At 44.4% G+C, this 14,918-nt stretch overlaps 1 protein-coding gene across 1 annotated transcript in view; it reads right to left on the bottom strand.

Moving 5' to 3' along the window:
• Nucleotides 1-14,900, bottom strand: part of LOC102037930 (glycerol-3-phosphate acyltransferase 3) — a 21,419-nt gene extending 6,519 nt beyond the window's left edge. Inside the window, exons 1-2 of the mRNA XM_005418092.2 lie at nucleotides 14,726-14,900; nucleotides 5,511-5,583 (exon numbers count right to left, since the gene is read on the bottom strand). Of these exons, the coding sequence (XP_005418149.2) occupies nucleotides 5,511-5,583; nucleotides 14,726-14,866 (214 nt within the window). The 5' untranslated portion in view covers nucleotides 14,867-14,900. The remainder of the gene's footprint in view (nucleotides 1-5,510; nucleotides 5,584-14,725) is intronic.
• Nucleotides 14,901-14,918: the final 18 nt, after the last annotated feature.

Genomic DNA, 14,918 nt, shown 5'->3' with positions numbered 1-14,918 from the left:
GAACATGAAGCAAGAAGGCAAACCCTTTCCCATCATCTGGCATGTTCTCAAACTTTATTCAGGACTTTCTTATGCTTTCAGAAGAAACCAAGTGAGACCTTGGCCTTTTCATTCCCTCCTGTGCTCTGTGTATTTAAGGGCATTCAATCTCCTTGATGGAGGCTTCCCTATTCCCATCTTGTCTGACATTCTGGTGTCCCACAGCCACAACACTGCCAAAGCCCCAGACCACAAAACTGTGCATGGACCAGCTCTGAACCAAACACACCTCCCTGCCATCACAGCACAAATATTTTCTGTAAGTACAGGCACACCACACTATTTTTTTTTTAAATTTACTTAAAATCAAACAAGGAAAAAACCCTCCAAAGCACTACATCAAAGAAAATTGTGCTTAGAGGAGCCTTGATTTAGTTCAGCACCAACAACTCTTTCAGCTGAACTCTGACTACATAATGCCTGGAGAGAAACCTGGAGAGTTCACAACTGCAGTGCCAACAAGAAGTATTCCCCTTCCTCCAACCTGTTCATTTTTTAAGCTTATGGTCTGATAAGCACAAATTTCTCATCAGAGCTTACAAAGGCAAGAACAAATTGTGTAAGCTAAACACAGATCAAGTAGTTGCTTCCTTGTAAGCAAGTCTGGCTCCAGAAACTGATGACCAAAGAAATCTAGAGTAACAGTTAACCAGAACAACCATCCCCTGAGACACTCAACTTGGATTACAGAGGTCCAAGTTCAAGTTGCCACTCTGTCAGACACCCTCTGATAAATTGCATAATCTCTGTGCTTCCATGCTGAGATAAAAAAAAAAAGGAAAGGACATAGCACCCAATTTCGTCACACTACTAGGAACTTTCCACATCCTAGAATGTGTTCCTCCCAGTCAAGTCTTGTCAGCAGAAAATCTCTCAATATATTTGCTGTGCCAATAATTATAACATTTAAATTACAAGTGATATGGAAAATCATCTTATCGCACCTATGGATATGGCACAAATGGGATAACACAGGAAGCTTCAAGATACAAGTCCCACAAACCATTGAGGTAAACACTAAAGAAGAACAACACTGCTACAAAACCTACTGGCACCTTCAGCTTGGAACCTGGCAGGCAAAACTCCCAACTGTACCAGTGGGCCACCTCACTGCAATGTCCTATGACAAGCCTACAAATATAACCCATTAGTATGGCACACCCAAAAAGCCACATGCTCTTCAGGATCTAAATTATACAAGCATGCATCACATCAAGCATTTACCAAAATGGACTACGCTTATGTCATATGTTAAACCCAAATCAGAGCTCTAGCTTTTGATTCAATTTTTCCTTGCACTCAGAAAATCTCCAAACTGTGAAATATCCAGGACTGTAGGTGAGTCAGTGCAACCTGTCTGCTCTGTGCTGTGGGAAACAGGTTGTAGGCAAAAAACCAGGGGAACGCTCCAGCATTCATCACACAAGTACCAACCCCTCTCTAGTTCCCAGAGCTGGGAATGTTTCCTCCTTACCTAGCTGTTATCCTTCCCCCTTATTTAGCACCACTCACGCAGCCGGCCCATCTAGCTCCAGCTTCTCAGCTGAACCCACCTGAGAAGTTTATCACACTGCTAGCAAGCTGAGATAGCAGGGCTGGAATGTCTGGCCTCATCAGCCTGTGCTGTCCTTGTCACATAACACCCCCATGCACCAAATGCCCTGCCGCTTTGGGACAGCTGCTCCAAGCCAAGACCTCAGCGGCACGTGAAGGCATTACAAACAGAATTACACACACGCTGCTCTCTGGTGACGTACCTAGCCTTCTTGTAATCACAAGTCACATTTAATGGCCTTTAATCCCTTGGCCATAGGCAGAACTGAGCTGGCCAAAGACAGCACTATGCAGGAGTACAGCAAACATTATTCTCAACAAAAAAAAACAAAACACAGCACTAGCCCCAAGCCTTCAAGCTCACATACTCCAGTCAACTAATTATACCAGGCCCAAATTTAACACCATCTACTTACAAAGCAAGTAGATCTACTTAGTAGTATCTAGTAATTAGCTCCTTAGTAGTATCTACTTATGTAGTAACTAGATACTTCTAAGATTATTTGCATAAGCTTTTCTTTTATTGAATGTAACTTCCAAATCTCTTATTGGCATTTTTGTCATTTTTAAACCCACCACCTTGAAGACAACACAGCCAGCACCCACACGGAGAGCTGAGAGCTGGTTATTCAGTTGCAGTGAGATAGACACCTACCCTCCAAGCACCTACTCAGCCAAGAGCTACCACTGGGTCCAGCACACACTTCCTTCTAACAGAGAAAGACCTTGAGGTGACAGCATTGCATAATTCCCCATGTAACTACACCAGTCAACTTTTCTCTTGAAACTATTGCTTATCACACAACCAACACAGAGGCACTGGCAGCCCTTTCTGCCAAGAGATGTAAAGCACAGTAGATTTGATGCTGCAGAGAAAGGTGGTGTCTCTTCAGTCATGTCCACTTGGTTTTGGGGTTGGTCTTTTTTTGTTTGATTTTGTTTGTTTTTTTACTGAGAGACAAAATTTCAGTGTTTGGGGAGGACCATTTTTGCTCTGCCAGGGAACAGGAAAACTTGACTTTGAACATAAAGTCAAGTGTTCCCTTCTATCCTGACCCAACCCCCAGTACTGGCTGAGTGGTCAGGGAAATCATAAGAGATGATACACACATCTATACAGCACTTACACATAGGTGCATACACACAGAGAAACATTTACCTTTACCCTGTTTTAATCAACTACTCTGTAATTCATTATCAGCAGGAGTTTCTCCTCCCTCAGTAAATATTGTGTAATGCAATTTGGCCTCTGTCTGGTCATGCTCTGTCACCTCAGCCGACTTATATAATGCATTGTTAGACCTACACCTGCCCTGGCCCTCAAGTACTTTCTTCCACAGCTAGGAACTCCTAATCACCAGTCAGTTACTCCTATGCTTTAAAAATTCCCAAGAGCAAGACATGGAGCACAGCTTGGCATCACATGTCTCCCCATACTTTCTCAAGTAAGGAACAGTTAAGATTCCAGCTTCCAGCAGAAAGAGCCACCTCCAGTGGGAAAAGATTTTAACTTCTTATTTCAGATATATGAGGGACATCAAAAAGGACTTCAGGCTACCATTGTGATTGTGTATCCCCATCCCTAAGACTGCTTGAACATAGCCTGCAGGCAATCATCTATATTAATTACCTCAGGCCATTTTTACTATCTCTAATTGTCCTCCAGACAGCAAAGTACACTCAACTTTGTGCAGGTTCTGAACCACAGCACATGTTAACACTACACACCCCTCAGCTGCAGGAGAAATAGCTACTTGTAACTTTTTTTTAAAGACAGTTCAAAGAACCATCTACTAGCTAGGGCCTCCCTCCCTTGATGTCTGTTTACTAGAGAAGAAATAACCACGTGTAAGAATGATCAGACATCTAGGAGGATGACAGCTCCTATGGCGCAGCTATAACAGCACAGTAGGGTCTCTTGCCATCTCAGTGGCCCATAATGTGATGGGGCACCATCAGCCTTACAGGAAGAAAAAGGATATCTTCCTGCATCGCTGGCAACCTGGGAAGCAGACAACATGTCACTGACACTTAGCTGAAAGGACCGCTAACCTTGCCTTTCCCCCCTTTCCTCTCAAAAAACCCCATAACTTTCAGGACACTGGTGAGTGATATAGGATGTACTTTTTCTCAGCCACTTTTAAGTCAGCAACTAAGCAAGACAAGTTTTAACCTGTTTTCAGAGGTGCTGTGCAGTACCTCCGGTTTATTATCACAGATGCTGACATCTGCTGCCATGGAAGCCAGTTCCACATCTGGCCTGCAGACAGTGAGATCCCAGTGTTTGCAGTATTGATAAGCATATCCCTTTGGAGCTGAAACACACATACCCGACTCAGCAATTCAGTCCCCACTACTGGATCATGTTCACATGAGCTAATCCACAGGCTCAGGTAACAGCTGACTTGTCTGCTAACTGGCAGGCTGGGCCTGCTTCCAGTTGTGCAGCCTAAGGAAGGAACACACAGAAAATGCTCACAACTTCAGCCAAATGCTGTCAAAATAGAGCAATTGAATAACAAAACTGAAGCATTCAGGAACCAGGAGGAAACCAAGTGCTGACTGCAATGCTTTGTTCAGCCTTCTCCTGTTTCCTGGGCAAACTCAGACTTCTCTTATGGCTCCAAAGTCATAAAGACAACTCTGACCTACTACAGTCTACCACAAGTATGGGTTAAGATATAGTTAAAGAACTAATTTCAAAACCAGGCTAAAGGAAGAAAGATGAAGCAACTTTTCAGCTGTCTTTCTACAGACAGCGAGTGTAAGAAGTTTGGCAAACACTGACACTAACTCCAGAGAGTAAAAGGTCAACAGCAGCAGACTGAAAAAAAGACAAGCCCACTACACACTTTCAACTTGCAGTCCTACCACAGAAAAAGCACTGAGCTTGGGAAAGAAAGGTGCTGTCCAACAAACACTTAGACCTCTTCAGAGAATATTTAAGTGCACTCTAATGCTTTTGGGACTGAGATAGCCTGCCAGCAACCCTAGAAGCATCAGGGTAAAGACAAATTTCAAGATGAATATTAACCTCATATTTAAACACAAAAATTTCCATCAACTAGGACAGTCTCCATCTTAAGCTCTACTTTGTTTTGCTAAATTTCATGTTGTTTCATGCCCTTCATTTCCTCATCCCCTGATTTTTCAAAGACTCGGTATGAGCCAGTAAAGGCAGCATTTTATACTGCAGGAACTGTTTGCTAGCCAGTAGCATTGCAAAACAATTAGATATGTAAGTGTGCTGGTTTTCAGTGGGGTAGAGTGAATTTTATTCAGAGTAGCTGGTATGGGGCTGTGTTATGGATTCATGCTGAACCCACAGTTGATAACATAGGGATGTTTTTGTTATTACTGAGCAGGATTTACAGAGCCAGGACCTCTCCTGTTTTTTGTACAACCAGGCTGGTGAGGAACTTGGGGGGGCTTGGGAGAGTGGGAGGAGACACAGCTCGGACAGGTGACCCAAAGCGACCTTCCAGACCACATGGCATCATGCTCAGGATAATAAGTGGGAGGGAGAACGAGGAATGCAGGACATTGATACTGTTTGTCTTCCCAAGTCACTGTTACCCATGATGGGGCCCTGCTCTCTGGCCTGCCCACGGGAAAGCAGGGAATTCATTCCTTGTTTTGCTTTGCTTGTGTGTGTGACTTTTGCTTTCCCTGTTAAACTGTCTTTATCTCAACCCATGGATTTTCAGGCTTTTACCCTTGCGATCCTCTCCCCAGTCCCACTGGGGCAGTGAGTGAGCAGCTGCCTGAGGACATACCATGACTTTCAGTGAGCATGTAACACCCCATCTCTTCTCAGATTATCTCATGCACACATCTAACTGCTTCATTTGAGAAGGCCTCAGTACTCCAACGTCACAACATCAGCCTCATCGATGCGACTTTACCCAGGCTCTCACCATTGGCAGTAGGAGTCCGTGGCACCTGCGGCTGCGGCTTTTTGGCACCATTTTGTAACCGGATAGTGGCCCACTGTTGAACAGAATGAAAACATTATTTCACAAATGCAGTATTCACTTAAGGAAAAAAGTCACCAAAAAAACCAACAGTTTTGTGATTTTCAAAGAATATCTTCATCAGGTAGTCATCATTCATCCTCCTCAGATGTGTCCACAAACCCAAACACAGTTCTTATGAAGAAACTCAGAGTAACTAATAATAATTAAAAAAAACCAAACCAAAACAACACTCAGGGCTAGTCAGTACTTCTCAACTCTGCTTTCAGTCTTCAGAGAGCCACACCTGTTTCAGTTCCAGTTCACAGCCACCAAGAGCCTGAAAGGCCCCTGTCAGCCTTACTACTGCCACAACAGCCACTGAGTCCAGGCCACATGGAAAGCCCCAGAAGCCGAGCTAGACACAGGACACACACAGTACGTGTTCACAAAGCTGACAGACATATCACAACCCAGACTGTCTCCTTTCAGAGTTTCATCATACTGAAGAAAAAAAAACAAAAAACAAAAAAAAAACCAAAAAAAACCCAAACCACCAAAAAGTCCTAACTGGCTTAAGTGAAACTGAAGCCTGCACACAGCTGATTTCACTAAAACCAAAACCAGCATTTGCAGTCATGAGAAATTTCAATTAAATTCAGACTCAACCCAAAAAGGATAACACCCAAGAACTTTCCAAGCTGAACAAACCTGACATTTCCCTTGACTCTGCAATTGCTCATTTCTTGGCATCTTCACAGAATCATAGAATGGTTTGAGTTGAAGAAATCTTAGAGATCACCTAGTTCTAACCCCCTTCCATGGACAGGAACACCTTCTACCAGATCAGGTTGCTCAGAGCCCCATCCAGCCAGGTCTTGAACACCTCCAGGGATGGAGAGTCCACAGCTTCTCTGGTCAATGAGTTCCAGGTGCCTTCTGCAGGCTGAACAACCCAACTCTCTCAGCTCTCATTTTGAAGCTCTGAGCAGCAGGAAAACAGGCCAATTCACCAGCTTTGGGGTGAGCTACAGAGAGCCCCTTCCTTCTCAGTTCTGCTGCTTCTAAGACAATAGCTCTTCCAGGAATTAATTTTGACTGGATACATATCGAAGCTGCTCCGGTAACATCTGCTGCCTCCTCACTCTTGGAGACACAGCTGCCACAGTCCCTGAGTTTGTTGGACTTGCCTATGCCTCCTGTGCAGCAAACAGTAGGAATAACTCACTTTTTCTGTAGTAATCAAGTACCTTCAGTAACTTTCTGGCTACATTCTTACCAGTACTGTGACCATAAAAGTTCTGGGAAATACCAAACCAAAACAATGCTCAAGGAAGAACCTACTCAGAGCACTGTAATTTTACATTTTGCCTATGGAATGGATTTGAGGGTACAGAGGGACCAGCAAATACATTCATGCAATCATTTCTGACCAGACTTGAATCACTGTATTCAACAAATTAATATCTCCACAAACAGCTAAGTCACTTATCACATAGAAAAACAAGAGCATATTTGGCTAATAGTCTCAGCCATACACACCAGCAGAAAAAAAAAAGTTTTCATCTTTCAAATCCTCTCAAAGGGATAATTAAAACCTGGAAGAACACTTTGGTGCTCAGAAAGAGAATGCAATACTCCCTTCAGAAAGCTCTTGCTACAGAAATCCTGCAGTTATGGGTTCATTCTAGACTGTGTCAAAGCTTGAGCCTCAGCACAAATCAGGAGGACACAGGTTATTGGGACAGGCCTTTGTAATGCACAAAAGCTTGCAACACCCCCCTATCCTGCAGTATCTTGACATTTTGCTATGCAAAGGCAGAAGTGCAATCTTCCCAAAGCAGAGAAATTGCAGAGTCATGTAACAAGTCAGTTTCTACTGCTCAGATACATTTATCCACCCTATTCAGAAAAGCCCATTTCTTCTTCCTAAGTGGTCTGACCTTTGCTCCTCATGTCCATCTAACTCCAGAAAGGCACAGCAACCCACCTAGGGGACGGAGGAACAGTGGCAAAGAGAAAGCCTGGAGAGGACAGCTCCCTTTGCACTCTACCTGTGCCTTCCCAGGAGACGGCAGCACTGCCACAAGCCTGACAAGAGCACAGCATCATGTACAAGGGTTGCACAGTGTAATCCAGGGGACAACTGACTTGTGCTCCACAAGTCAGTGGTTGAGGCATTTTTACATTCCATGCCAGGTCTCTTAGGGGATTTAAGCACACTTAATATAATAAGCAATGATGAGACCAGCTCTCCCTCTTGGTCAGGAGCATTTGGGCATTCCTAAGGACCCACATCTATCAGATGACACAGCAAACAAGTTCTCTGTCAGCTTTCTTCTTACCTCAATCCAAATTTCCAAAAACTATGTATGTTCCAGTAAGCAAGGAGTAAGAAATGAGAAATTTTTACTTTACATCTAATTCTTTCACATATTATCAGGCACCTGAATTAAAGGCACTACCATCAAAGCCAGAATCTCAACTTTGATCAAGTGTAAAGCTTGTTTATATCCAGGCTGGGAAACAAAAGAGACACCACCTGCACTAATGTCAGCAATTCTCCTTCCTTCCTGCTAACCAGGGGGGATATGTGCCATCCACTGCTGGTTCCTATGCTGAAGGACAACAAGGTTGTGCTACAAAGAGCTATCACAATGTGAGCTGATCCATCCCACAAAGGGGAAAACAGTGTGTTTGTGTATTAGAGATCAAAGCATGAAACAATTACAAGCCATAGTCTCCCTTCTACTCAGGAAATGAGCAAAAAGCAGACTGGCAAGGCCACAAATCTAAGTGGCTTCTCCCAGCTGGTGCTGAGCTGGCAGTCCCAAGGACCTTGGTGCAGACCTGCGTTTTTAGTAGGGTTTCTTGAGGCAGCTTTGGGGAATAAGTATAAAACACCAGGCTCCTGAACAGATTAAAAATAGTTCTACAGAGGGGCTACCCAATGGACTGAAAATGTAAAGTTAAAAAACAGCATGATCCCAGAACTACAAGCATCACCACAAGCCTAGTTTTGAAACTTTAGTATCATAACTGCTAACAAGAAAGTAGCTTGAATGCTTTAATTATGCAATGCAGAATCTGAAGATACCACACTTCACTAGGCAAGGAAGACATCAACTTTCCCCTGAAAAGTTCCCCCTCCTTATCCTCCCAGAAAAGTCCTCTAATTTATCAGCACCTTTAAAATAAAATCTAAAGTGGCCAAAAGATCAAATTCATTTACACATCATGAAGCAACTGCCACACAGAGGACCTATACAGTACTTGAGAAAGGTAGTTGTCTATTTAGCAACTGTCTTACCTGGAGTTAGGAAGGGGTTTTGATATCTCTTGTGAATGTGTGATTTTTGCCTCTGAGATCTGACTATGTCCAAAGCCAAGCCTGACATGTCATTTCATGAAAGCACATCTAGACATTCTTTGCTGGGATCAAAATACAAATCATTAGAAACACCTCAAAGTGTTGCCTGTTCCCCTAAGGAATGGGGCTCAGCCTTTCACCTCATTTACCACCTTTACACCACCTCTGACTTAACATTATTCAACAATTTTTTGGAAGGGAGAGATGGCTGAAAACTGCAATCACACAGAGACAGACCACTGGGGTTCCTATTTTAAAAGCACCGCTGGATCAGAGCCAAAAGTTCATGTGTTAGTTTAGGTGAGCACTCCTCCTTGGAATCTCTCCAAACCTCAGTAACAACAGAAAGACTGAAGAGCACATCCCCCACAATGCCACCTTGTTTACCACAGCAAAATCTGCATGCCAGTTACTGAGTTGTTCTGTGTGAGGAAAGAACACCAACACCACCAAGAGGAGCAATCATTTCCAAGTCAGGGCAAAATGTCCTCTCTCATCTCCCATGCACTTCTTATTCTGATGGGACACCCCTGGCACTGCCTCCAAGGAGCTTCCCAAATTCTTCTACACACAGGAGTTGCATGGCAAGTCCTTCCTGGTGGACAGGTATCCAATGAGCAATTAAGAGTCCAGCTTTATAGGATAACACTAATGGCATCAGCAAAAGGAATGCCAAGCAGCTTCTTTTGCAGCAGCTTCACAAACCCCTACTTCGAGGCAAGCTCTGAATACAGCTGCTGTTATTTTTTTAACAGCATTTGATTATTAACAGTGTTCACATGCTGTAAAATTGAGAGCGGTTTCAGACAAGGGCTGTTGATCTGGAATATGGCGCATTAATTACGGATGCAACTACAGCGAAGGGCAACCCCCAGCTCTGCCAATCTTACTGATACACAAGGACTCTTGAGTTTTAAATCTGTGGTAAACATATACAAAGGCCTTCAAAGGACTGGGGTCTACATTAATACAGGCCAGGGATTTACTTCAAGATTCTGCATAAAATTTGCTAAAATATTATTCCAAAAGTCAGCGTGAGCCCTGTAAACAAGGGTGCATCATTCACACCAGGCATGTCTCCAAGACATGCTTCTCATTACCATCTGAGCTGGCAGCTTTCAGAGCTCTCTCAGATTCTCCTCTGCCCAGCAGTCCTTGAAGGATACCAATTACACAGACAGAGGCCTTCACTGACTGTGCAATGACATTAGTCAGCAGAGTTTGCTGCTGAGGCCAGTGAGTTACACAAGCAGCAGTCAAAGCCCACAATGATTCATCTATTTATCAGCTTACATCCTCTTCTTCTCCATTCCCTACCCTCATGCCCGGCACCACACAGAATCCTGATGGTGACTTATGGGAAGAAGCTGCAGCCTGGCACACCTAGGACAAGGGTATCAGTCCATCCCACCGGCCCTGCACAGCTGCAATCTCCAGTTTGACCAGAGGCACTGAGAGGTCCTTTTTTCCTCATATCTAGGTCCATTCATAATTGCCAAGGTCATCTGCAACACAAGGAACTTGGGTTTAACCTCCAGCTACAGAATAATATTACACTCTTGTCCAGCGAAAATATATTCCCTACAGGCAGCATAATACAGTATCAGAAATTGCTTCTATTACAAGGGGCTGCTGTTAAACCCTGATGGGTCAGTTACAGGACCCAAACAACATCTACAAGCGCAGCATCTGCTGTGCATTACAGCCAGCAAAACCAGCCACACAAGAAGCACTCTCGCTGCTTACCGCAAACCCCCACACAAAGCCTCGAGAGACTGGGAAGGGGAGTGCACTAAATGTGCTTGCAGTCACCAACAACCCATTAGTCCAGAAATAGACAATAATGTCATGTTAGTTAATAGCCAGGCTGTTTGTTTCCTGACTCAAAAATGTGACCTGAACAACTCACTTCCCTCAGGCTTTCTTGTTTCTTCATGTTTCACAAGTATTATGCACCGCACAGTTTTAAAAACACATGAATTTTTCCCTTTAGAAAGGGCAAGAAGGTCAGTCTTTACAAAGTGCTGCTGACAACTCCACTGTCTCAGGTAGCAAGGCGCACCCCAAGAAAAAACAAAAACCCATCAGAGACTGGAAAAAAAACCCCAAGTATTTAACAAGGTGAGCTGCAATCCATCCAAGCAGAATCATCACTGGGGGGGTGCACTGCTACTGCCAAATACATAGACACACAGTCCAAACTAGTCCTCCAGATTTTCTACAATCTGATGGAAATAGAGAAACTGATCCTATGCGACAATGACTGCTCTATGGGCCTCAATGAAAGACAAAGGATTTGCTGAAAGGTTGGATTCTCCAGTGCTTAGCAAGACACCTCCAATGGCATGTTTGCAGGGGCCTCGACAGCCCCCAATCATACTAAGAGTTCACAAGAGGCAATGGATTATGACAGAGCATAAATGAGACCAAGAGGTAAAAATGCACTAAATTTAAAATTGGAAGCAATCTGTTGATGTTGAAAAACAAACAGGGAGCAACGCAGCATGCTGAGATGACTGCAAGAGACAGTCCCCAGCATTTCAGCAGTAGAGAATATTTCTGAGGCAGGAGACTTGACAAGTATCAGGACTGCAGCTGCCTAGTCCAGACTAGGTCCTCATAGGGTCAAACAGCTGCTAGAGATGTTTCTGCAGCAGTACTCCCACATTTTAAAAAACTATACTAACACGGTGCCAGAAATCCTTCTATTAACGCTGGAAGGAAAGCCACAGACAAAAATGAGCAAACTCCTAAAAGTTTGCTGTGTTCGGTAAGGCAATTCAGAAGCAAGTTCATGCACTTTCAGGAATACCACAATTCAGAAGCAAGTTCATGCACTTTCCCCCACATGATGGGGGAAGTAGGCTTTCAAATAGCAAGTGCTGCCTGCTGTACTTCTTCAGCATAACTTCCTACACATTTTACCTTATCACGTGGAAAAAAACACAATCACATAGGAAAAAATATATCTATATAAGGCTGGTAATCCCTAGTGCAGTACTTAAGGGTCAAATGCAGCCCAACAGCAGCACATCCTCATCTGTACACCCTGTGTTTTCTTAGCAGCATGTGCTTGCTGAGGCAGCTCAGCAGAGAGAAAAATCTATTGTGCACCAACTGATGTCCCTTGTCAGAAATGTCAGATGGTCGAAGTACAAAAACACTTTGTTCCTAAAAGGAGCTTCCCCCTCCCTTTTCTCAGATCATGCTTGCAGCACCAAGAACAAGCTTCTGCCCTCCTGAAAAAAACAGAAAAAGATTTTTTTTTAATTGGCAGGAAAAAAATTCAAGCACAAGCCCCCATCATCTTAACTTGCTCCATCCCACAGCCTACACAACAACTGAACACCACAGACTCATTCTTGGATGTTTTGTTTTGTCCGATATGACCTGAAGAGGTATCACAGCAAACTCTAGAATTGTCCCTGAACTGTGGACAGACTTGGACCCTCAAAATACATTGATTTGAATAAAGCAGACATTGTAACCTGACAACACAGGCCATGTAGGAAACAAACCACAGTCACTGTGTCCTTCCACTACACCAGGACATGGGATATAAACAGGCAAATCCAGGGTATTACCTGGGATGCACAAACAGCCACCACTTTTCAGATAGTTCCTATTTTGTTGCCTATTAAAGAGGCAACAAAAGCAGCAGCATCTTGACTGAACACTGTGCAGGTGCAAGCGCCCACCCTCCTCCTGGAAAAGAGGGAAAAAGGCCTGAGGAGATCCAGGGCTGGGAGTGGAAGAGGAAGCTTAAGGAAGCTATTAAGCTAACACTGCTGAAAAAGGCCTCAGCCATCAGAGACTCCAGCATCCTGTGACTTCACAGAGCCCAAAAGCTCTTCGCAGGAGAAAATGTGCACACTCAATTCAACATCCCAGGGAGTCTCAGACACTCAGCTAGTAGCACATTTCACTGTTAACATGATAGCTATCCCTTATAAAAGAAATACACCTTCCCAAATTATTTAAGTAACCTACTTCTTAAAAGTTTGACATGCAAGGATCCAGTACTTTTCCCAATATTACTCTGATTAATATCCACAGTTTAGATATCACACATCAGGCCCTCTTGCAGGTGCTGCTCGGACCTGGCTGCAGACAGTCATCCTCTGTCGGGCTTCTAACCAAGACAGACCTGTGAGCAAATGAAGAGGAAACATCCCACAACAAACCACTTCCTTTCAGGGATTATCCCCATGCAAGTATTCTGAGGACAAAGAATTCACAGGCAAAGCAAGGCCAAGTTGAGATAAGCTGAATACCTGGGTGGATTGAGCTTCTTCACTCTCCCATAGCAAGTCAAATTTAGCTGACTCTTCTCAGAATACTTTCCAATTTTTCATTGCCTTTTCTTTATAGATACATTATTTTATATCATATCGATGTCCAATATAATTTTGTATTAATAAAATTTTTAATATATTGAGCAGCATGCAACTCCAGAAAGTATTTAATGCAAAAGTAATGGTAACTCATTATTTCCTCCCTTAGGCAATAGGAGAGCTCTCACAATTAACCACCATCAATATGCTGCCAGACACTTCTTCACAATTTTGCCCAAAACATTTTGAGTCACCTCTTGTTGCAACATTTGATGACACTAAAAAATAATAATTAATGATCTACGAATAAAGAATGTAAATTGTGGTTATTCAAAGGCGAAGGCAAGTCATCCAAACAAGACTATCTCACTAGGCCATCTGAATTGCTCCCTGAGGCCAAGGTGATTTTACCTCCTCAGTTCCTGCTATTCAAATCCATTTTTCCACTAACAATTGCATCTTCTCTCCTCAACATTTATCCTGATGCCATTCACAGTCCCAGAAATTACTTAGAGCAGATTCATTCTCACTCAAAAGCCTAAAAACATTTTGCCTTTAGATGTATTTAACAAATGCTGATTTAATAGGTGGAATTTTTTAGCCAGACACTGAAGTACACGAACAAGGCTTGCCTAAAAACCTCGAGGAACAAGATGAAATTAGACAAAATCTACTTTCCACAGTCACGTAGTGACGTATATTGCATAGCCACTGACTGTGCTGTGAGTCATTTAACTTTTCCTCCTTACAGCTGATTCCGTGATTTGGGCACGGCCCCTCCTTGGAAAAAGCGTAGTAAAGATTCAAATCTGATCACGTCCAGCAACTATCTAAAAACACCCTTGCTCACCACTACCATAAGCTTCAGAAGGAGGGTTTTCACACACATATTAAATATGCCCCATGCAGAAAGCAGTTCCTCTGCGAGAAACTGGCTATCCCTGAGAATTGAGAGGCAGATGGCAACTGAGGCGTTGCACATACTCAACTTGGATGGGAGTCCGCGTTTCTGAACATCAGCACTTCTGACACCAGACCTTTACACCCTCCGAGAGCATGACCCGGCATCATTTTCCCCAGGTGCAGCACAGCTGCCACAGCGACAGCCTCGCCCAGGCCATGGTACAGCCTTAGGTAACAAGGTTTATTCCGGTGGGTCCAGGGACAGCACTCCAGAGCCTACACAACCAGAAAATTAACACAGATCTCCAGTTTTACTTGAGGGCTTTAAGCCCGAAGCTACAGCCGGGAAGAGCTGATGCCAGGCAGGAGTGACCCACCCGCTCTCCTCTACAGGAGGACACGATGGGACCGGAGCGCACAGACGCCCCTCCGGGATATCCAGCCCCGCACACGCCCCGGCCGGAGAGAGCCGTGCTCGGCCCGCCTCAGCCCGGGGGCAGCGAGCGAGGCGCAGCCCCGCGGGGAACGCAGCGCCAGGGACAACCCCCTTCCCCTCCAGAGCTCCCGCCTACCTCCAGCGTCTTCACCAACACCCACATATAGGCTTCAGAGATGCCCAGCGAGATGCCCAGCGCCGAGGGCACCATGATGAGCCCGAGCACCACCGCCATCCACACGGCGCCCACCTGCCCCACGGCCCACACGACCTCCATGGCGCGCACGGCCGCGCGACGCCAGCGTCGGCAGCGGTGCCCGGAGAGCGCC

The sequence above is a fragment of the Geospiza fortis genome, unplaced genomic scaffold (assembly GCF_000277835.1).
Source record: "Geospiza fortis unplaced genomic scaffold, GeoFor_1.0 scaffold11, whole genome shotgun sequence".
In the NCBI taxonomy this organism is placed as follows: domain Eukaryota; kingdom Metazoa; phylum Chordata; class Aves; order Passeriformes; family Thraupidae; genus Geospiza; species Geospiza fortis.
Note: the sequence above shows the minus strand (reverse complement) of the source record. Positions and strands in the feature narration are given on the sequence as shown.